Source organism: Arachis ipaensis, chromosome B4 (genome assembly GCF_059453495.1).
Source record: "Arachis ipaensis isolate K30076 ecotype BB chromosome B4, ASM5945349v1, whole genome shotgun sequence".
Taxonomy (NCBI): domain Eukaryota; kingdom Viridiplantae; phylum Streptophyta; class Magnoliopsida; order Fabales; family Fabaceae; genus Arachis; species Arachis ipaensis.
Genome location: NC_142439.1, coordinates 8,262,437 through 8,285,615, shown reverse-complemented (window position 1 = coordinate 8,285,615; position 23,179 = coordinate 8,262,437). Strand labels below are relative to the sequence as shown.

Here is a 23,179-nt window from a genome sequence, read left to right as displayed (position 1 = left end):
TTTTGATTCGATTTACTCATATGGCTGAATGCCTGAATGTTTAATTCACTGGGTGTGCAAATGATTATTCTAATGTTAAAGTTTAGGAGGTAATTTGAGGTGGAGTATTTTTTTACTTTATTGGATCAATTCTAAAGTCTATAATCTATTGTTCACATTATTTACATACCTAACAAAACCTATATTAATATAATTTTTCATCATTCAAAAGTAAAAAAAAAAAATTAACTTTTGCCACTTTTCAAATGGGTTACAAATCTTAAATTTATAAACTCTTACAAATTATATACTATCAAAAAAAAAAAAGTTTTCCACCATCAATAATGATCCCTTCCTAGTGTGTTCTATAACTATACGAGTACATGGTTTTTATTGTACTGAATTTGAAATGTATTAATTACTTCAATCTTTAATGCTTTGGATCCCACACAATTAGGACCCAACTAAGAAAATGATATGAATTGCCGACACTATGATGGAATTTTACTTTATGATTTTTATTTTCTTTTTTCCAATAAATTTCCAAAATCCCATACATTAATACAACTTTTACTAAATGGTAGGGTTTGATACATTTGACTAATTAGTAATTACCATGTTGATTTTTTTTTTTTTTGATTGTGGCCATGGAAGAGAATACTTAAGGTTTGTTTGGATGAATTCATAACAATTTTTTTTTTAAGTTATTTTTTTTGAAAGATCATATAAAAAAAGTTAAAATAATTTTATGACAATTTATCAAAATAAATTATTTGGCTTTTAATTTGACCAGAATATACATTTTACAAAACGGATACCATAATGCATTTTTTCCATAAACTATGTAAACTGCGATAAGGAATCCACGGTTTACAAATGAACGTAAACCGCTACAGGGATTTCGTAATTTACGTTGGAAGCCAAAATACACATAATTTGCGATAGGAGTGTCGCGATTTATGTATGAATTATGAATGTGCATAAATCGTTACAGGAGTCCAGCGGTTTATGCTTTAGTATAAATACGCTTGAAGGTGTCGCAGATTATTCAGGTTGGCTCATTTTTAAATTTTAGAGAGAGAAAGAGATGTTTTATGGAGAGAGGGAGAGAGGAAAGTGTGGGTTGCTTGAGTTTGTTGGGACGGGGACTATAGCGGACGAAAGCAGTCTTTACAAACTCAATGGTGTTGCGCACGTTGCCGATAGGGGTGGCAACACTACCCGAACCCGTGGGTACCCACCCCGCCCCTACCCGCTCGGGGCGGGTTTTAACGGGGCGGGTTTTCTGCGGGACGGGGCGGGGTCGGGTTTAGGTTAAACCCGCCCCTACCCGCCCCGGTATATATAATATATATAAATATATATATTTTTAATATATAATATATGTAACATATATAAAATAATTAGTAAAATGATTAATAATATTATATCATATATAAATTTTTACTTTAATTTATGTTATGTATGTAAATGGTGGTTATATAATTTTTAAAATTTTATTTTATTTGTTGGATTTAATAATTATAGGGACGGGTAGGAGCGGGGCGGGTACCCACAGGGGCGGATTAGAGTTTAACATTTTACTACCCGCGGGTAGAGCGAGGCGGGTTTCATGCGGGTTTTATGTCAGGCGGGGCGGGGTCGGGTAGAGCAAAAACCCGCCCCTACCCGCCCCGTTGCCACCCCTAGTTGCCGACAGTATAAATGAAGAAGTTAGTTTGTTTATTTTTAGTTATTGTATTTCATATAATATTTTTGTAAGGCTTGTGATTTAGGTATTTAAAATTTAGATTTAAATTTTAAAATTATAAGTTTAGTATTTAATTATTTTAAATTAGTCTTGAGTCATTTATGTAAGTTTTATTGAATTTTGTTATTAGAAAATAGGAATTGTATTTTAGCTTTTAAAATTTTAGAATTATATTTTTTGTAATTTAGGTCTTTAAATTTGAGATTCAAATTTTAAAATTGTAAGTTTAGGGTTTAATTATTTTAGATTAAAGACTTCGGTCAGATATTTAAGTTTTGTTGGATTTTGTGATTAGCAGATAAGGATTGTATTTAATGTTGTTAAACTTTAAAATTATAAGTTTTGTTGTTTAGGTCGTTAAATTTAAGATTTAAATGTTAAAACTGAAAGTTTAGTTTTAGATTATTTTAAATTAAATATTACAGTCCTTAATTTAAATACTTTTATTAAATTTAATTTAAAATTATAAGTTCAGTTTCTGCTTCCGATTATAGTATACGGATGAAATCTGTTAATGATGGAATTTTTATTTGTTTAGTTTTTTCTGTCACATACTGCAGTCGACTAGGTGTATTTATAGTGTCCGGAGGCAATAGAACATACATCTGCATGACAGGATCATACCCTATCTGGAGAGGGCTGGTTTGTACCACCTGGCAAGGCTCAACGTGAGGTGGTTCTGGTTGGACGAGCCCTTAGTCAGAGCCCTTTCATTAAGAGGTGGCGTCTTGAGACGCATACCTTTTATATGCCTTTCGGGGAGTGCACCATCATGCTGCAGGATGTAGCATACTAGCTGGGGCTGCCTGTGGATGGTTTATCTGTACAGATTTTGAGAAGCTGATGGATGATGGCAAACTGGCTTGGGAGTGATTTCAGGAACTATTTGATGAGCTTCCACTACAGAATAAGGTAAAGTAATTTACAGTCCACTTCACCTGGTTTCATGAGGGATTCAGGGTGCTACCGGATGATGCTACAGAGGATACCGTATGCATATATGCACGAGTTTATATCATGATGCTGCTTTCCACTCAGTTGTCCGGTGATAAAAGTAGAAATTGGGTTCATATACGGTGGTTGCCCTTTGTGGCGAGACTTGACGAGACAGGCAGTTATAGTTGGGGTAAGCAGCGTTGGCTTGGCTATATCGATGCATGTGTCAGGTGGTCAACAGAAATATGACAAACTTGGCAGGCCCCCTGCAGCTACTGCAGTCTTGGATTTTCTGGCGGTTCCCTAGTCTCAGGCCGCGGGGATTCGATGCCTTTTCCTTCCTGTTGGCTTCCAGGTATAGATATGTGCGTAGTTAGACTGTAAGTTTTTTTTTATGGTTCTACCTTTCCGTTGGCTTCCTCGCACAAATTACGTGGTAATCGAGCTGTCGGTGATCACTCGAAATCGAAGTGGCCAAACAAGTGTGAGATCCGTTGTATCTTTTAGCCTCCCAATTACCCTTGCGCTGCCGAAGTGCGATGCGAATCATCCACGTGCAGCCCTTCCCAAACTCCTTGCATCTCCCATGATACTTCAGATGATCTGACTCCATCACCCGATACTGAACTCCACGACGAATGCTATAATTCTTAACACTCATCACAGCTTCCTCCTTAGTATGGAAAGATTGGCCAATCTAAAATTTTCTAGAAGTATTGCCCTCGTGTAATCCTTGGTCTCCAAAGGTGTGTGCTACATCCGGTTGCTGACCCATTGCTTCCAAGTTCAACGTCGAGAAATGTGGCGGTTGTTGGTGGGAACAAGAACTAGATGACCCATGAGGTGCAGGTGGGCACCCCGGAGTCTCCTCCTCACTATCCCCCAATATGTCATCGGGCTCATCGTCCGAATCATCTTCCCGCATCGCATTTTCAACATGATCCGACTCACCATCACCAAAAAGACCAGTAATCAAACCAGGTGACCTAGCTGCCGGTGGTGGAACAAATTGAGGTGCAGCCAACAGACAACCAGGTGCAACGACGGGTATCGAAGTAGAAGCACCCCCCACCGTCGTCGACTGAGGATTTGGCGCTGATGCCCCGGAACTGTTGGCACCGTCTTCCAACTTGGCGTACAACTCGTATATTCTCACCTCCGGAAAATTCCGCCGACAATGAAACAAGATCTACATGTCTTCGTCCGACCCCATCACAAATGTTTCATACTACACACCACTTGACACAACCGCAATCGGAATCTTATAGAACACCTTCTTCACCCACTTGGCCCCACACAACCCTGCCTTCTATGCTCATCTTTAGATCCGACAAAGTATTTATCGAACGGATAAAAACGCTCAGCGGTTTTTTGTCAGTAAACTTAACACCATGACTTTTACTTTTTTTTTTTATTTTACCAGAGTAGTGGACTAGAACCAAAAAGCTCTCCTCATTATCCATTTGTGAAAGTGTGAAAATGACTCTCTACAAATGCACTACTTCCTCTTGGCTGGTATATATAGGCGAATTATACTAAAGCATAAACCGCTGGACCCCTGTAGCGGTTTATGCACATTCGTAATTCACACACAAATTGCGACACCCCTACCGCGGATTATGTGCATTTTGGCTTCCAACGTAAATCGCAAGATCCCTGTAGCGGTTTACGCATTTGTAAACCATGGGTCCTCTGTCACAGTTTACATAGTTTATGGAAAATATGCATTTTGGTATTCGTTTTGCAAAATATATATTCTGGTAAAATTAGAAGTCAAATAATTTGTTTTGGTAAATTGCCCATAATTTTATATTTGGATATCTCATATAAAAAAATCTTTTTATTTATCAATTATGTTTGGATATAACCATATAAAAATATTTTTTTATTACGTGAAAAAACATCTTTTCTTTAAGAAAAAAAATCTTTTATAAAAAATGTAAATTGTAACTTCTTAAAAAAGATTTTTTTTTTCTAGTACTTTTATTTTTACTAATAAAAGAATTTACTAAGCACACCAAAAAAAAATTTTATTAAAAAAATATTTTTTAATTTTATTAACTTAATAACATTTAACAAACACTTAACTACTTAACAACCACTCGTTTTGCTAATGCTATTATTTATTTTTTGAATTTAATATTATTGTTATTATTATATTAGATATACCTTGATTGATTAATACGAAAGGTAAAGGGTTCTCTTTATTACCACATTAAAATTCTTAGCTACACTTAAGAGTTTAGTTGAGGACACCATGGCACACAAATATTTTTTTTAATTTCGAGAACCCAATCTTGTTCACAAAGTTATCTATTGGATGAAGCATGATATATAGTAAGTGGTCAAGTAGCCAGGGTTTAACATTACCACAAATCATATTAATAATAAATAATTAAAAATAGACATATGGACAAGCATGCATGCTGTATTCAATTATTTTATAGATTCTTCATATATTTTTATTTTATTATGATATATTTATTTTTTTTAAACTTTTTTTCCCATTATTTTGTAAGTGAACTGAATTTTAAATAAGTTTTCTCTTAAAGATAATTTTATATATAAAATTTGAATCTGTCTTTTATTACATGAAGATATGATATTCTACTCTAAATTAGCCAGACAGTGAATCTATTCTTTAAGATTCGAGTTAAAAGTTTACAAAAAAATGAAAAAATAAAAACACTTTATCATCTCTTTAGTTTGGTGTAGTGTTCATTATTCATTCATGGGTATGTGTCTTTGATGCAATATAATTCTTGCCTTATTTCTATTATATAAGAGAAAACAAAATTTCTCTATCTGACATAACAAAGATTATTGTTATTGCAGTTTACATCATAAGCTAAACAGGGGATTTTTTTTTATCACTATTATTGAATTTTACACTTTTATAGTGGTATATTCCACTCTTATTTTAATTAATAAGAAGTTAGGTATGAAATATATATATATATATATATATATATATATATATATATATATATATATATATATATATATAATCACTTAATAATTTAAAATAAAAAATTTTGATATAAAAGTCACAAAAGTAGTTTATATACTAAACATAAAAAAAAATATAATATATAACTGGTATATACTATTAGTATAAAAGACACTTAATATTTAATTAAATATGTTTATATATCTAGAGAATTTTAAGATAGTCACTAGATATATATTAAAAAAAAAGCTTGAGGGTTAATAATTTTAATCGATATTAATTATTATTTTTTATTAGTAACTCAACACTTTTAGTTTCATTGCATAATATTATATTTTTAGCTAATATTTTTTAATATTACTAATTAATTATTGATTAAAAATAATAAATTATATTGGTCTTCTAGCATTATTTATATATTAATTTGCTAAATTGTAATAAATAGGTTAAATTGTCCTAGTTATTAAGTCAAATATTTTTCTAATTCACTACAGTAATAATTGATATATAAAATGTTTGTTTAAAATGTTCTCTTAAAAATGCATAATAATAATAATAATAATAATAATAATAATAATAATAATAAGGGGTAAGTAGTTTAGCCCTAGAATCGAATTCGTCCCTCTTCTAATTTTCGATATAAAATCGTCCTTGACGTTTTTTTTTTATTAAATTCGTCCTTTTTATTTTTAATTTTTATTTTAATTCTTAAACTACCCCTATTTTAATAAAATAAATAAAATTTTAAAATAATAAAATAAAACACGCGTTGGGGGTGGGGGAGGGGGAAAGGACGCGGGGGTGGGGGGAAGGGGAGGGGAAAGGGGGGAGGGTGACCGCCGCCGCCTCGCCCGCCTCGCCGCCTCGTGAGCCTCGCCCGCCTTCGCGCCTCGCGCGCCTCACCGCCTCGCGAGCCTCGCCGCCTCTGCCTCCTCCTCCTCCTCTCATCTTCGCCGCGTCCGTGAACCGCCGCCGTGCCCTCGCACCTCGCCCTCCTCGCCGCATCTGCTCCTCCTCGTCCTTACCGCCGTGACCTCCTCCTCCTATGCTCCTCCTCCTCTGTTGAATGGTTGATTTCTTGAATAATTGTTGGTTTTGAGTTGTTGGTTTTCATTGATCTCTGTTTGTTATTTGTTGTTGTGTTGGTAGTGGTGGTGGTGGTGGTTGTGTTGGGGGGAAGGGGTGGAGACGCGGGTTGATGGTGGGGGTGGGGGGAAGGGGTGACTGGGGGTGGGGGGTGGGGGGGAAGAGGAGGCGAGGTGGGGGTGGAGGTGGGGGGAAGGGGAGCGGTGTGGTGGTGGGGAGAAGGGGAGTGGGGAGGGGGAGGGGAGCGGGGAGGGCATTTTTGTCCAAAAAAAAAATAAAAAAGACGATTTTAATAAAAAAAAAATGTTAAGGACGATTTTATATCGAAAATTAGAAGAGGGACGAATTCGATTCTGGGGCTAAACTTTAGGGACCAAAATCGTACTTACCCCTAATAATAATAATAATAATAATAATACCTAAAAAGATTAGAGTCAATATTATGTGCTAGTTTAATCAACTTTTTGGTTAATCCATTTCATTAACAAAGCAGCAATCACGGACACGCAAATTTCATAGTCAGAAATTCAGTCCTTCGTAATCACATGCTAATTAACTATTAATTAAATCCATAAATAAATTGACGCTTAATTTATTTACTTATAGAAAGAAAAAAAAAATCAACTCTACATCACCACAATACACTAAATTTCATAATTAATCTTAATAAGTTTCCATCCCCCCCCCTCCCCCTTTTTTTCAGTTTTTTATTCTTTATTATTGCTAATGAAAGACACTATGTCTAAATAGTTATCCGGTGGATAATGAATATTTTCATTATTTTGAGATAGCAAAAATAAAAGAAAAAAAAAACTTGATTGCTCTAAATCTTTTTTAAAAGAATAAGAAAACAAGGATGAAGATCATAGGTGGTGAATAATCTAAAATAAGTTGTAACAATAAGTTCAATGTGATCAACAATTTATATTAATTAATTAAAGTTTAAGAGAAAATTGAAAAATAATAATACTGTTATATACCAAATATTCTTAACATTTTTCTACAAATATTATTATCATAATTAGTTATAAATTTAAATTATTTTTAATAAACAAAAAAAATATGTATTGATTATTAAAAAAATACCATTGTTAAAATAATATGTAGAAATTAATTTTGATACATGATTATAAGCTAATTTTATATGTGTATTTATTCGCAAACATCAAAAGTAAATAAAAAATTATTTTTTATCTACATAAATAATCATCTAAAAAATAATATGATTGAATAACTATATAAAATATTTTATACTGTTAATACATTAAAATTGAACTCAAATATGTATTATAAAAAGTGTTTATATAGCAGAAGTGATATAGGAATATATAATTTTGACATTTTAAAAACTAATTTGTATTTTTTTAATTTTAGAAATAAGTATATCATGCCATAAAATTTGGAAGATAAATGATTGTATTTTGTTACATTTAGAGGATAATAAACAATTAAGCACGTATGAAAATTAATTAGGTTAGATTTTGTAGCATTAATGAAAGTTGCCGTTTGCAAGGTGACAAAAGATAAAAGTTACCAAAATATACAAAAATTGGAAGACAAACAAAGATTAGTCCCAAAAAAAAAGTTCATATATTTTTCTTTTCTCTCTCTCTCTCTGCTTCTTCCTGTTACCTCCAACGTCCTTCTTCTGCTTCTTCTTCTTCTTTCTTTTACTTTTTCCTCCGTGATTGTGATTCTGAACAACAACATTTTTCCAAAAAAGGGTACCAACTCTTAAAAATTGCACAAGGGAGGGTCCAATTGGTTCTCTCCCATTTTCACAAACACACGCACGCAAAACAAGGCATCATTTTTCTCTCTTTCTGATCCCAAAATGCGTTTCCCTCTTTCTTTCTTTCTTTCTTCTCCGTAATTCAATGTAACTGAAGTTTTCTTTCCCCCTCAGATTCCTTCCTTCCCTTCCATGTTTCTGCGGGTCCAAAGCTTAAACCTTTGAAACTTTTGAAGATTGAGAATTTTCTGCATCACGGAGATTTCGGGCACCACCCACAAGAGGAAGAAAGTGGGTCTTCTTTTTTTATAAAAGAAGTTTATATCTTTGGCTTTAATTTGCCCCCTTTCTAATTTTCACCTTGTTGGGTTGGTTCTTAATATCAGTGCCTCCTCTGAAGCACAGAACCTGAAAGAGGGGTTTCAGAGGGATTTCCAATTCTTTTCTTTTTTGATAATCTCTCTCTCTCTAGAAAGTGACAGGAGAAGGATCTCTTCCTCTTGTTAGAGAGGGTTCTTGAGGGTTTTTTTTCCCCAGCTGAGTGGTGAAAATGGTGGCTATGAGGAACATTGTGCTTTTGTTGCTTTGCATCACTGTTGTTGCTCCAATTGTTCTCTATACCGATCGTCTTGGCACCTACAAGTCACCATCCAGTGAGTCTTTTTCTTATCATTTTTTATTTTTATTTCAGTGTTTTCACTTTAGAAGTCTTTGTTGTATCTTGTTGCTGATTCTTGGGGTTTTCTGTTTTTTGCAGCCAAGGAAGAGTTTATTGAAGATGTTACTGCTTTTGTAGGTGCAGGTGACTCTGGCCATTTGAATCTGCTTCCTCAGGTAAAGCTCTGAAGAAATAAATATATACCTTGATGGTGGTTGAATCTGTGATAATTTATAGCTGAAATCTCTAATTTCTTGTTTTACAAATAGGAAACTTCAACAGCTCTTAAAGAGCCTATTGGGGTTGTATACACTGAGGACTTAACCAAAACAAAGAATTTGCCTCAAGGTATTTTGTTTGATCTTTCTATCTGTTGCTCAAAAGGGTTAGTTGTTGCTGTAACTTGTGAGATTTTCCAATGTTATCAAATGTCATTGTTCTGTTGATTTAATAGAGAGGCCGATGGTGGTTGAATCAAGGGAACATGTGTCGGCACGGGTGCTGTCAACTACAACTGAGGAAGATCAAGGTAGAAAGGAGAGCCTCATTAGACTGGTGACTGACAAGCAAGGGAATGAAGGGAACACCTTGGAGAAAGCTGATGGCGGTGGTGGCGAAAATGTAAATAGCGAAGATGCTATTGATGTTGATGACAGTGATGCAAAGCTCACTAAATCAGATCGTGCTTCTGATCGCGAGTCTCAAGTTAAGGTAGGTGATGGATTTTCCGTGCTTGTATTGCATCTGTTGCTGCTGTGGTTTGTGTAAGTGTTATCTTTGTTCATCTCTATGATGAGATTCTAGTGTTTGAATTGATAATCTTATCAGGAGTTTAGGGTCTGATATATAGCACATTTTTTAGTTTTAATTAGCTCAGTGCCTTAAAGTCATTATAATAAAATCTAGTTGATAAAGAAGTTCCACACTGATAAACCTATTTAGGTATGTGTTTCCTTTGTGTGGAGTTTGCATACATTAGATGAGACTGTATGCATTTGTGGTTTGCATTTAAAAAATTAGTTTGAGTCCGACGAAGATCAAAACAAATGGTAGTTAGTTGAATTGCTAATGTCAATTACAAAAATGGATCGAATGAGTTGCTAGATAGCATTTCCTGTCAACATTATTTGCTACACGTTCAAGCCTAGTTCATATTCAAGCCAAGTTCATTTTAAGTTTCTAGTTTCACATTTGCTGCAATTTTTTCTCAGGATATTAAACAGGAGCCGCAAGCAACTATCGCCTCCAGCAACATAAACAAGAAAATTCCCTCAGGGGAAACCAATAAGCAGAAAGAACAAATGCCACCAGATGCTAAGGTACAGCAACTCAAAGATCAACTCATCCAGGCTAAAATCTTTCTTTCCTTGCCAGTAGTAAAAAGCAACTCCCATCTTACGCGGGAACTACGACTACGGGTAAAGGAAGTTTCACGAACACTTGGAGATGCAAGCAAGGATTCTGACTTACCTAGGAAGTAAGTAACTATAAGAACACTGTTGTTTCCCTGTTTGTGTTCCCATGCTATCTTATTATATTCAAGTTTATGTTTTCTTCTTTAAGTTTCTTTTACTGCTGCTTATAAAAATGACGAGTAAGTAATTTCTCTACCAAGCTCCATTTCTCGTCATAATATGTGTCTTACTATTGGCAGTGCAAATGAGAGAATAAAGGCGATGGAACAAACTTTGTTGAAAGGGAAGCAAGCTCAAGATGATTGTGCTGCTGTTGTGAAGAAGCTTCGGGCTATGATCCACTCAACAGAGGAGCAGCTCCATGCACACAAGAAGCAGACTTTGTTCTTAACACAATTAACAGCAAAAACATTGCCAAAAGGTCTTCATTGTCTTCCACTGCGCCTTACAACTGAGTATTATAGCTTGAATTCTTCTCAGCAACAGTTCCCCAATCAAGAGAAGTTAGAAGACCCTCGACTATACCATTATGCAATATTCTCAGACAACATATTGGCTGCGGCTGTTGTTGTGAATTCAACTGCTGTTAATGCTAAGGTATCTGTTTTTCAATGTTGTGAATTCTGGACATCAAAGAAAAAATGGAGTGTGCTAGGGGTATAGCTGTGCTTTATCTATTTTAACTAAGAAAGATGGTTTCTTTTTTATTTTTGCCCCAAGTTTGTGAAGTAAAAGAAATTAAAAATTATCAGCACTGATGCTGTTTCGATTCCCCATTGACATGACTTGCTTATAATAATTTTATTTAATGAATTTGCAGGACACCTCAAAGCATGTTTTTCACATTGTTACCGACAGACTCAATTATGCAGCAATGAGGATGTGGTTTTTGGCAAATCCACCCGGCAATGCAACCATTCAGGTTCAGAACATTGAAGATTTTACATGGTTGAATGCAAGTTATAGTCCTGTTCTTAGGCAGTTGGGCTCTCCATCCATGATTGATTATTACTTCAAGACTCACCGAGCAACTTCTGATTCAAACCTGAAGTTTAGAAATCCAAAATATTTATCTATCTTGAATCATCTCCGTTTCTACCTGCCTGAGATCTTTCCAAAGCTCAACAAGGTGCTGTTCTTGGATGATGATATAGTTGTGAAGAAGGATCTGACTGGTCTTTGGTCAGTTGATCTGAAAGGCAATGTAAATGGTGCTGTAGAAACTTGTGGAGAAAGTTTTCATCGATTTGATCGTTATCTTAACTTCTCCCATCCTCTTATCGCAAAGAATTTTGACCCGCGGGCTTGTGGGTGGGCATATGGTATGAATATATTTGATTTAGCCGAATGGAAGAGGCAAAATATCACAGAGGTGTACCACAACTGGCAGAATCTGGTAAGTGATGCAGTTTGTTTTACCTTTTCAGTATGTATCCCATATGATTGGTAATAAATTCACATAAATTATATGTAGATTGGTAACTTTTTTTTCGCCATTAAACTTATTAGCTAATAAATAGGCATTTAAGGCATGTTATCAATATGTTTCATACTATCATTCAAAAATTGCGGATAGGAGTATGTATAATAATTTGGACTCGGTTTGACTGTTTGAGAAATGGAATGTATCATATATGCAACATTAGGCAGTTTGCAATTTCCGTAAACTATTTTTGACATATCTTGTTTCTTGGTCATAGAATCGTTGACTGATTTTTGTTTGCAATTAAATTGAATTACAGAATCATGATAGACAGCTGTGGAAGTTAGGAACACTGCCACCGGGTCTCATAACATTCTGGAAACGAACTTTCCCGCTGAACCGATCTTGGCATGTCCTGGGTCTCGGCTACAACCCCAATGTCAACCAAAGAGATATTGATCGCGCTGCCGTTATCCACTACAATGGCAACCTGAAGCCATGGCTTGAGATAAGTATTCCCAAGTTCCGAAGTCATTGGACAAAGTATGTCGATTATGATCATGTGTATTTGCGAGAATGCAACATCAACCCATAGAGATGTGTCTTCTTGGTACATTAAACCACTGATTGAAGTTTTCTTGGCACTAGCCATGCTGCAATGCACCGAATAGGTCTGCATTTTCATGTGTAGGGCTTCTAATTTTTTGTTAAAGCTTTACAATTCTTTTTGTATTGGTTTTCCCTGTTTTATGTCAGTATTTTTTGGATTTGGTCATAGTAGAGATTAAGAGTAAAAAATCAGAGTATCAATTTGCAACCATTGAACCTTGATCACTTACCAGCAGAGATGCTAACTGTACTTGTAAATGAAAATAGCTATTTTTAAGTTCTCTCCTCTTTGCCTCTTTGTTGTAGCTTGTACCCTACCATTTCCCTAAACAGTTCCTTTGTCTTGTAGTTGTACAATTCCTTGTTCTTTTATTGAAGTTGACACTCTTTTCAATACCCTTAATGGAATTAATCATTTTTTAAGCTCTTAACCCATCATTCATATTAACTTCATGTGGTTATGTTTTGATTTCAAATGGATTATTATATATTTCCTCATCTTGTTTCTGGTTTACAAGAATATATGTAGGTGCTAATATTGTAACAGCTTAAACTATCTCTACTATGCTGGTTGCTCAGCTAAGAAGTTAGTTAGATGTAGTAAAACAAAGGTTTGGTTTGTTCAATAATATAATCATAGTAGTTGGCTGCTACAACAATTCAAGGCTTGGTTTTGGACTTTGGTGGGGATGGTTAGGATACCCTTAAACCTTTTTTTGTGTATTGTTATATGGTGAGGAGGTAAATATAATGATATGGTAGGTAATGGTGAAGTTGGAAGTGGTAGTGTAAGTGTAGTTTGGTAGATAATGGTTAAGAAGGTGAGTAAAGTAGAAGTATGGTAGAAGAGAAATTGAAAAGAACTCTTGAATAAAGAGTAATCTCCAAATAAGATTAAGAAATTTTTTACTTGGATATTTTAATCTTTAATAAATTTTAATTATCAAATTTATTATGTTGATACATATCAAATCTTTACAAAATACTGATAAAGATTAGCTTGTCTAACAAAATGAAATGTTAGAAACAGATTTGGGGTATTACTAATTAAATGATTATGAATAGTAATTGATGGTGAGTGGGGACAAAGAATCATATGGATGGAATGCATAATTTTGAGGTGGGGTCCAATTGGGACAGGCTGTTTCCTAATGGGGACAGCATTACATTGCATGGAAAAAGATTAGTCATGAATCAGCACAGCACAGCAAGTGGTTGGTTGGTTGATTCAAAAAGAAAAAAGAACATTGCATTGGTGATCATCACGTGGGTGGTGGAACCCATTAACTTAACTATTTATCCCAACTATTCGTGTTTCTCAACAACTGTTTCGTGTAAATTTATTATTTATCAAAATAATTTAATTTAAAAATGTACAAAAAGAGGTAAAAAGATAAGAGAAGGATAAAAAAGTAAGAATGGAGTGACGACAGAATTCACTAATGTTCATTTTGGAGTACTCAGTAAATAATAAGCAACTATATTATATACTTTACATAAGAAAATTAAAATATAAATTTATCTTATGTTTAATATAATGATCAAATTAAATTGTTTAAACGATATTTTTCATTTTTTAAAACTATATTATACAATAAATTAAAGAGAAATCTTGAAATGATAATTAAATTGTGTGATTTTTAAATCACAAGTTTGAATCACAAAAGCATTACTAATATATTTATCAATTTATCAAATTTAACAAAGGCACAATGACGGAAGCCGTTTACGTTAAAATCAATTATATAGGTTCGTTAAGTGGTGCATGGATGCAAAATAAATTAAAATAACTTGGTTAGACTGAATTATAAATTTTTTTTTTGGACATTTAATAGTTGTAAAAAATTAATTTATAAATTTCTACTGAGTATTTGAGTTACTTTCATTTTTTTTTCTGTGCCGGTTAGTCTAATTCTTATAAAAAGAAATTGCAACGATACATTTTTTAATTATAACTTTAAATGGTTAATAACTTTCAAATATTAATAATATATTATCACAAAAAAATAACCTGAAATAAGTGTTAAAACTTAAAAATATTCCAGCAAAAAAATATCTTAATACACATTTTCGCTACTACTTGAAGTGCTCAAGTTTAAGTCACAACCAGTGCCATGATCCTCATGATGCTTTGCCACGCGCTCATACCTACGCCTTTTCTGATCCAAACAAATGAAACAAGTTCCTTAGTTTACGCAGTAAGACAGCAGCTTTAATGTGTGAAAGAAAGATGCATAGAAGAATGGAACATACCGCGGGAGACACTGAGGGAAAGACCTTACCAAGTTTTGTATCAAAATGTCTTGGCTTGCAAGTATCACTAGAGGCTTCAACTGAGGTCAAAGCTTCTTCAATATCATCAATAGCAGCAACAGTTGCTTGAGCCACCTGTATCATCAAGAAAATAACAACTTCCCCCCATTATTCCTCCTTCCTTACAATCACAAGCATTATCGATAAAAGGATTATTAAAACAAGCAGAAAAAGATATAGCAGAGGGACAAACCAATTCAGCAAGGTCTGCGCCACTAAAATTTTCACACGGTTCAGCTATGGCTCTCAGATCCACGGTAAGATCAACAGGCTCCTTCCTTGCAAGAGCTTTCAATATTGAAAATCGCTGGTCAGTGCTTGGCAGAGGAACGTAAAGTTGTTTACCAAGTCTACCATGACGGAAGAGAGGCCTACAAAATGAGAAATTTACTTCAGTGCAATAAGATGGAATTATGGAAACAAAAATAACTAAATAGATATGACCAACAAAATTTTACCTATTTGTTGCACCAATGACAAAAACATTTTGGCGTCCGTTTAGCTTGATTAGTAACTGCAGTTGCAAATAATAATGCCATTTTTTATTAATATAATGATATCAGAATTATTTATCCAATAACTAGTATTGTTTGACCTGATTCACTACTCGTTCAATGCCTGATCCACCTTCTGCACCGCGTTTGGTTGACAAAGCATCCACCTGAAGTTAATTGAATAGTGATAGATAACAGGTATCATTCCCAAATCAATGTAACAGAATACAAGAATCTTAATTCAAGAGTTGATTTCGAATTCTCGAAAGAGACTAATCTCAATAAATGAACGAGTAAACTACCATTTTTAACTATAAAACTTTAAAACACTGACAATATTAACGTAAATTAACAAAATTAGTTTTGTAACCACAAAAGATGGTTTTTACACGATAAAAATATCCAAACGTTAATTTTATTCATGTATACATTTGTCAATATTCCCAACTTTTATGGTTAACAATAACAACTTCCATCTTTCATGGTTACAAAATTTGATTTATTCATTGGTAGAATTATCAAAATCATGAATCTTTATGAATAGAAATGGTACTTTATTCTAAATGACTTTAGCTCATTTTTCCTATAATCCTACACTTTATTTATAGTGACGAACTTCTCTAACACGCTACCTATTGGGATCCTTACACACCTTTCAAACAGATTGAACAAATGTACTCAAATTAGAACTCCATATAGGCAACATAAGTTAATATATAAAGCACAGGTCTTGTACATAAATTGTTTACTGAGTACTAACTTGGGGGCCGGCCCCCTCTAGTGCACATAAACTTAACAATGAATGAATAAACACATAAGAAATGACTTCTATAGTTAGGTCAGACAATTTTGTGTTAAAATATTATAGTTAACATTCATCAAGAGATAAAATAACCAACCTCATCAAAAAATAATATACAGGGTGAACATGCCCTTGCACGAACTAAACAGTAGTCGAACTTCTCTCTCACTTTTTCCAACAAATTTATGAGCTCCGGCCCCTAAATAATTCAAGAATAGCAATCTAGAATAATGATTTATTCAATATAGCGTAAGTTACAGTGAAGCAAAACCAAAAATGAATAAGGTAAGATGAAGTATTTAGACAAACCTTAATATGAATGGAATTAGCTCCTGCCTCATTGGAAACAGCTTTGGCAACAAGAGTTTTTCCACAACCAGGGGGCCCAAAAAGTAAAATTTCCGTCAGATTTGCAACCCATATGCCTAAAATAGATAAATCCAATCACATTCATCAACCTATGAAATTCAACTAAACCCTATTTCCAAGGGTAGGGGAGGCAAAAATCAATTCATCAATTTCTATTTTTTCTGGAAAAGAACAGCTCAACACTCTAGTAGAGCAAGGACAGATAGGCAATGGTCATAAATTACAAACAACTCCTATGTCATCTCCTGAGAAAAACCCAACTAACCAACACTTGCGTTGCTCCTTTTTCACTCGCATATATCTCCAACTCTCGAAGTAATCTTTCAAATTACTAGGAGCAGTCCACTCTTGTCCAAACGATGAGATGCATGCACACCACACCTGCCAAGAGAACTCGCAAGTGACAAATAAGTGTTGTAGGACTCCGAGTCTACTTAGTTGATCCTTTGTGTTGACCCTCTCTACCAATACAAACCACGCGAACAACTCGACCCGAGGTGGAACTAACCCTTTCCAAATTTCCTTTGTGAATCCATAGCTCAGAAACTCCTCACCTAAGGTCTCTTCCTGCAAAACCTGCACAAATGAGCTAGTAGAATAAACTTCTTCTTTATCAAACCTCCACACCACTCTATCCTGCACATCTGCTATTATTCTAACAGATTGCAAGACCTACAGCAACTGGTCCAATGTATCGGTCTCCCATTGGGATAGTTCTTTCCTCCATTGGAAGTGCCACACCCAATTCATCAATTTTCAGATGACAAAATGCAATTAGGGTAAGAATTAAGAGGCTGCTACCAAATAGGCCGGATTGTCTTGACCCAGCCTTCGAAGTATTGTTTTATGGAGAGTTTGTTCTTGCCATTCCTGATGAAGTCTCAAAGACGAGATATACTTAAGTTGCTAACTTGCAAACTTAATAGCTCATCCAATCTTGATGAAACAGTAAGATCTACCCTAGATTATGTTGTCGCTGATTTGAAAGGTTTTGTTAGGGAGGCCGGCAGATTGTTAATGCATAGAATCATTTGTGATGGAAAATAAAACTATCTCAAGATATTCCAGGCTGGTGGAAGCAACCTTTTTGGATAAAAATTTGGATAAACATGACGTCACAACCTCCGATTTTCATTTATTCTAGATTTATTTCTTTGTTTATTTTCTTATTGTTAATGTTGCTATAATGTTATTATAATTGCTATAATTGTTTACTTCTGAAGCGGTGAAAAAATTACAACATTCATTAATAAGAGATGTTTCTTATTCCCTGTTCCCAATGTGAAATGGGAAGATGTCGAGGCCTTGATAGTTTAAGAGAAGTGTTTAAACCCTGAATTCAAACTCCTCCTTTAATCTATCAAGCCTTCGACATCTTCTCATTTAACATTGGAAACGGCGGATAAGAAACCCTCTCTTATAAATGAAAATTGCACTTTTTTTCACAGTTTCTTGTGTGAAAGTAAACAATTATAGCAATTATAATAACATTATAACAACATTAACAATAAGAGAGTAAACAAAGAAACAAATATAGAGTAATGAAAAATTTGAGGTTGTGACGTCATATTTATCCAAATCTTTATCCCAAAAAGGTTGCTTCCACAGTCTGAAATATCTTGAGATAGTTTCCTTTTTTCCCTCACAAATAATTCTGTGCATTAACAATCTGTTAACCTTCTTAACCAAACCTTCCAAACCGGTGGTAACATAACCTAACGTAAACCTTGCTATTTCGTGAAAGATCGAATGAACTCTTAGTTTGCAAGTCAACAACTTAAGGATACCTCGTCTTAAAGCTTCATCAAGAATGACAAGAACAAACTCTTGCTGAAACAATGCTCTCAAGGTCAGATCAAGAGAATATAGCCTATTTGTAGCTCCAATTAAAAGAACGCCATCAGATGATCCATGCTGTCCCTGCTTCAGCGAAAATAGCTTTGATGCTTTCTTCAGATTCACCTAAAGAATTCATTGACAACGGAAACAAAATAAATAAATAAATAAATAAATAAGCATTATTAACAAACAACAGCACTAATTTGTAATAAGAACCAAGGTTGCGAGAACCGAACTGGTCAATGAACCGGTAAAATAACTGGTTCACTGGTTCATGGTTTACTGGTTCATTAGTTTGACCGGAATTCAACCGATTTAATTAAACATTAATTAAAAATTTAATATATAGTTTCAAATATTTAAATTTGTTCATTTTTATTTTCTAACCTAATAAAATTCAAAATTGCACCTAATGTTCTACACCAAAAAAATATTAACAAAATTCAACTACCCACACTAACTAATTATCAAACTAATTATCACTAATTAGTAATCATCATAAAATCAGCAACAACATCATCCTCATTTCAGAAAATCAGCATTTCAGAATATGCAAACATCAACAAAATCAATATTATTAACTCAGCAACTCAGAATTAAATCCAGTGACTCAACTAAATCCAACTCCAATTCAGAATTAAACAAAGCCACTAATCAGTAATCATCGGAAAATCAACAAGAAGCCAACAAAATATCAGTAACAACATCATCATCATTTTAGAAAATCATTCTAGAATCATAAATCAACAATCAACAGGATTATTCCAGTTTCATAACATAAGAGACTATGTACTCATTCACAATTTTAGAAATAATGAAAATTTTGATGCCAAATATAATTATATTTGTCTTAAATCAGTCTGCTTTCGAGTGAAGTGATTTGCAAAGATGAAGATTGGGACCTGCATCAACACTCAGAGAGTCAGAGTGCTTACTGCTTCCCGGCGGCGAGGAGGAAGGGGAGTGACGGCGACGACAAAGGAGACGGCCACACCGGCGAACACAGAGAGAGAGAGAGCGCGCTTGAACAGGGGAGACGGCGACGGCCACAGAGCTTCTACGCGACGGCGAGGGAGCTTCCTACAACGGCGACACAGCTTCCTAGGACGGTGACGGAGCTTCCTACGACGGCGACACAGCTCCTGCGACGGCGACGGAGCTTCCACGGCGCGACACCGGCGAACAGAGAGTAAGCACGCTCGAGCAGAGAAGAGAAGATCCAGTGTCTGTGGGTTCCGCGGGGCTGTGGGGCTGCGGTGGTTGCGGTGGGAACGGCAGCTGCAGTGGTTGGGGTGGGTGCGGCGGCTAGTCCGCTAGGGTTTCCTTCTGTTCTTTCAACTTTATTTTTTTGAGAGAGATGTAAGAGGAGATGAGTGGGAGTGTTGGACTTTTGGTTTTTTTTTTTTTTTTGGGGGTGGGTTTGTCTGGGCTTCGGGTAGATGATTTAGGCCCTTTTTTTTATAAGGCCAAAAACGACCCTGTTTTGAAGGGGTTTTCAAACCGGAACACCTTTAAAAAACCGGCCGGTCTTGTCGGTTAACTGGTTAACCACCGGTTCGACCAGTTTTTTATTAGTTTTTTGTTAGACGGTTTTTGAAGCTAATCGAACCGTTCTGATGATCGGTTCTCGATTAATTCGGTTGAACTGGGCAGTTCGATTCAGTTTTTAGAACAACAAGAACTAATTTGAAACTCCATTTGAATAGAAAAGCCAAGTTCTTGGGGTTAATCTTACAAGAACAGGCACAACTATTCCAAAATGTCCTATTATTCATAACGTCAAAACTCTAAACCACATCGTCATAAATAATGCCTGTTATTGGTCTCTAATACCGACCTAAGAACATAAAAAATGATTTAAAACTCCATATCTGACTTGGCGGACTCTGACCTTCGACGGTGCTAGGAGGGAGGGGGTTCGGCGCTGTTGGGAGGGTGAGTTCGGTGCTGCTGGGAGGGGTGGGTTCGGCGCTGTGCTGGGAGGGGGAGTTTGAACGCGCTAGGTTAGGGTTAGGAAAATCTGATTTGGGGGTGGGGTAACAATGGGGTTGGGCTAACGGGGTAATGGGTTTTCGGGTGACCGGTTCGGTTCGATTTGGTTAGAATTTTCAGCGTCAGAATAAAAAACCAAACCGAACCGTAAAAAATAACAAACCATAAATTTTTCCGATTTTCAGTTTATTCAGTTTTCAGCTTTTCGATTTAGTTGGTCGGTTTTATTCGGCTCGGATCGATTTTGAACCTCCCTAGTTAATCTTACAAGAAAAGGCACAACTATTCCAAAATGTCTTATTCTATAACAATATATAATCTATAACAATATATAATGGCAATACATGGGTTCGGTGTCCAAGATTTCTTTCCAGTATTACCCTTTCTATTAATTTCTCCACTACTTGGCCACCTTGACATAACTTTTACCCGTTATCTTTCACCTTTCATCCGTTTCTCTCTTCTCATCTCATCTCTTATTAGTATTATTGAATACAGATAGAAATTTTTTTATTTAATTTGCTTTTAATCTAATTTATCTTTTTTTAAAGATATCACAAACAGAAATAGACACATGTTCATAATTATTGACCTTCAATATTTTACTTGAGGTACTCTATCTAAATTAATTATTATAAATTATAAATAATATTTTTTTTTGTTTAGATCTATGTTTTGATTATTATTATTATACTTTTTTTTAACTCTTAGTAGCTATGATTTATATAAGAAATTACTTTATTTTTGGTAGAATTTAAAAATACATTAATCTCATGTCAATAATATATTTACTTTTTAAACATTCAGATACTCAAAATAACAGTTGAATTCGTCCAAATCCAAATAATAGATGGAACAATAATAACATTAGTGGGTATAAATTAGGTTTAATTACTCTATTAGTCCTTATAGTTTCGTGAATTTTTCAATTAGGTCCCTATACTTTTTTCTTTTTAATTGGGTCCCTGCACCAATTTTTTTTTTCAATTAAGTCCCTCTTAGTAGTAATTGGCTTAATTTTATAGGGACCAACTAAAAAAAAAAAAGAATTGGTACAGGGACCTAAATAAAAGAAAAAAAAGTGTAGGGACCCAATTAAAAAAAAATTTGGTGCAAGGATTCAATTAAAAGAAAAAAAAGTATAGGGACCTAATTGAAAATTTTGTAAAACTATAGGGACCAACAGAATAATTAAACCTATAAATTATCATTTTTAAAATTTTTTAATTCATAATTAGTAAACTTTTGATTATTTCTAATATAATATGTTACATATATCTATAATACAATGTATTATGATTGATAATTGTTCACTTAAAAAATTTACATTATTAATTTAATATTTATATTTTTTTATTATGGTACTATTTTAATGTACTCTAGATTTTTATTATGTATTTATACTTTTGATGAAAATTATTCTTAGAAGAAATATTAATCTTATTTCTTAATTTTTTTTGTTCCACAATATTAAATCATTTATATTAAAAGATTTAGATAATTTAAAAATATTATTTATATGTTAATAATCTGTTTTTTAGATATTCAAGTATTAGAATTAGTCTAAATAATATACTAAATGATGATAACATTGGTTAGTTGTGTATATATATTTCATTAGTTTGTTAATTTTATCTTTTGAATTATTTTTTATTATGGTAACATTTTAATGTACTCTAATTTTTTACTGTGTATTTATAATTTAAAAAATAATCATTCTTAGAAGAAATATTAATTTTATTTCTTAATTTTTTTAGTTCTGATAATATTAAATAATTTATATTAAAATATTTAGATAATTTTAAAATTATTATTTATACTATAACAAAAGGAAAAATTACCATTTGTACCCATAAATTTTGTGAATGTTGACAAAAGTACCCATCAAACAAGAAAACTAACGTTGTACCCATGAAAGATGGGTTTCGTGTGACAATAGTACCCAAATCGTAATTTTTCGTTGACTTTTTAATAAAATTTCCAAATTACCCCTTCTATCTTCTTCCCCAAATTCCAAATTTCACAACCATCATCCTTCGTCTTCCTCTGCCACCGCCAGTCACCATTCCCTCAAGACCCAAGCACCTGATGTCTTCCTCCAACCTTTATCCTCAACCTCTATCTCTCTTTATTTCAATCCTAATTTGTTCTCCAAATCTAAATCCAAATCAACTTTAACATCATTACTCTTGTTGTTTCTTTCTTCTTCGGATGCAACAACAACAGTAAGAAAACACACCCTTGCCAAACACTGCTCAGCGCCGTCAATCTGTAGAAAAAGGGCTACTGTTAGAGTATTTTCATACCATTTGGTGGACTGATATTCACATCGCAGCCGTCGCCGTTGCTCAGGCTAGGCTTCCGAGGCCACCGCATAACCCTCTGGAAGGTTGTGGTGGTAACAACGTTATTATTGAAAGATCTTGTTTCACTTTGAGAACTGGAGAACAAGGAGGGATGATGGTGGCGGGGTACATTGATGAGGATGAGCTCCTGAACATGTCGGGTATGATCGAAGACATGGCCAGGGGAATGCAGGGTGAAGAAGGACCCACACTCCCAAGCCCACCTTTGACGACAACATCATCAGCAAGTGCTGCTCCTTCGGTGAGTTCCCAGCGAAGCTTCTCCTCTGCAACAAATGCGACCGAGGCTATCACATCTTCTATCTCTGACCTATCCTTCCTTCCGTTCCCAAAGGCTCTTTGTTCTGTGCCTCTTGTTCCCACAGTGATACAAAAAAATCAAAATGTATGTTTTTTTTGTCAATTTCAAACTTCTTTTTCTTTTTCTACACCAGATCTATAGATCCATAATATTTGAATAATAACC

General features: G+C 34.4%; 2 protein-coding genes across 2 annotated transcripts; one reads left to right on the top strand and one right to left on the bottom strand.

Moving 5' to 3' along the window:
- The first annotated feature begins 8,219 nt into the window (after positions 1-8,219).
- LOC107638728 (putative galacturonosyltransferase 4) lies at positions 8,220-12,969 on the top strand. Its single transcript, XM_016342093.3, has 8 exons — positions 8,220-9,086; positions 9,191-9,267; positions 9,361-9,439; positions 9,546-9,802; positions 10,303-10,568; positions 10,746-11,103; positions 11,327-11,902; positions 12,249-12,969. Exons 1-8 carry the CDS (start codon positions 8,984-8,986, stop codon positions 12,522-12,524), a joined length of 1,992 nt encoding a protein of 663 aa, XP_016197579.1. The 5' UTR covers positions 8,220-8,983; the 3' UTR covers positions 12,525-12,969.
- Positions 12,970-14,595: 1,626 nt separating this feature from the next.
- On the bottom strand, positions 14,596-17,222 carry LOC148566599 (cell division control protein 48 homolog C-like). Its single transcript, XM_088484329.1, has 8 exons — positions 17,177-17,222; positions 16,457-16,572; positions 16,278-16,346; positions 15,447-15,512; positions 15,310-15,365; positions 15,045-15,222; positions 14,792-14,926; positions 14,596-14,697 (listed from the first exon to the last, which is right to left on the bottom strand). The coding sequence occupies exons 1-8, from the start codon at positions 17,220-17,222 to the stop codon at positions 14,596-14,598; spliced, it is 768 nt and encodes a 255-aa protein (XP_088340455.1).
- Positions 17,223-23,179: the final 5,957 nt, after the last annotated feature.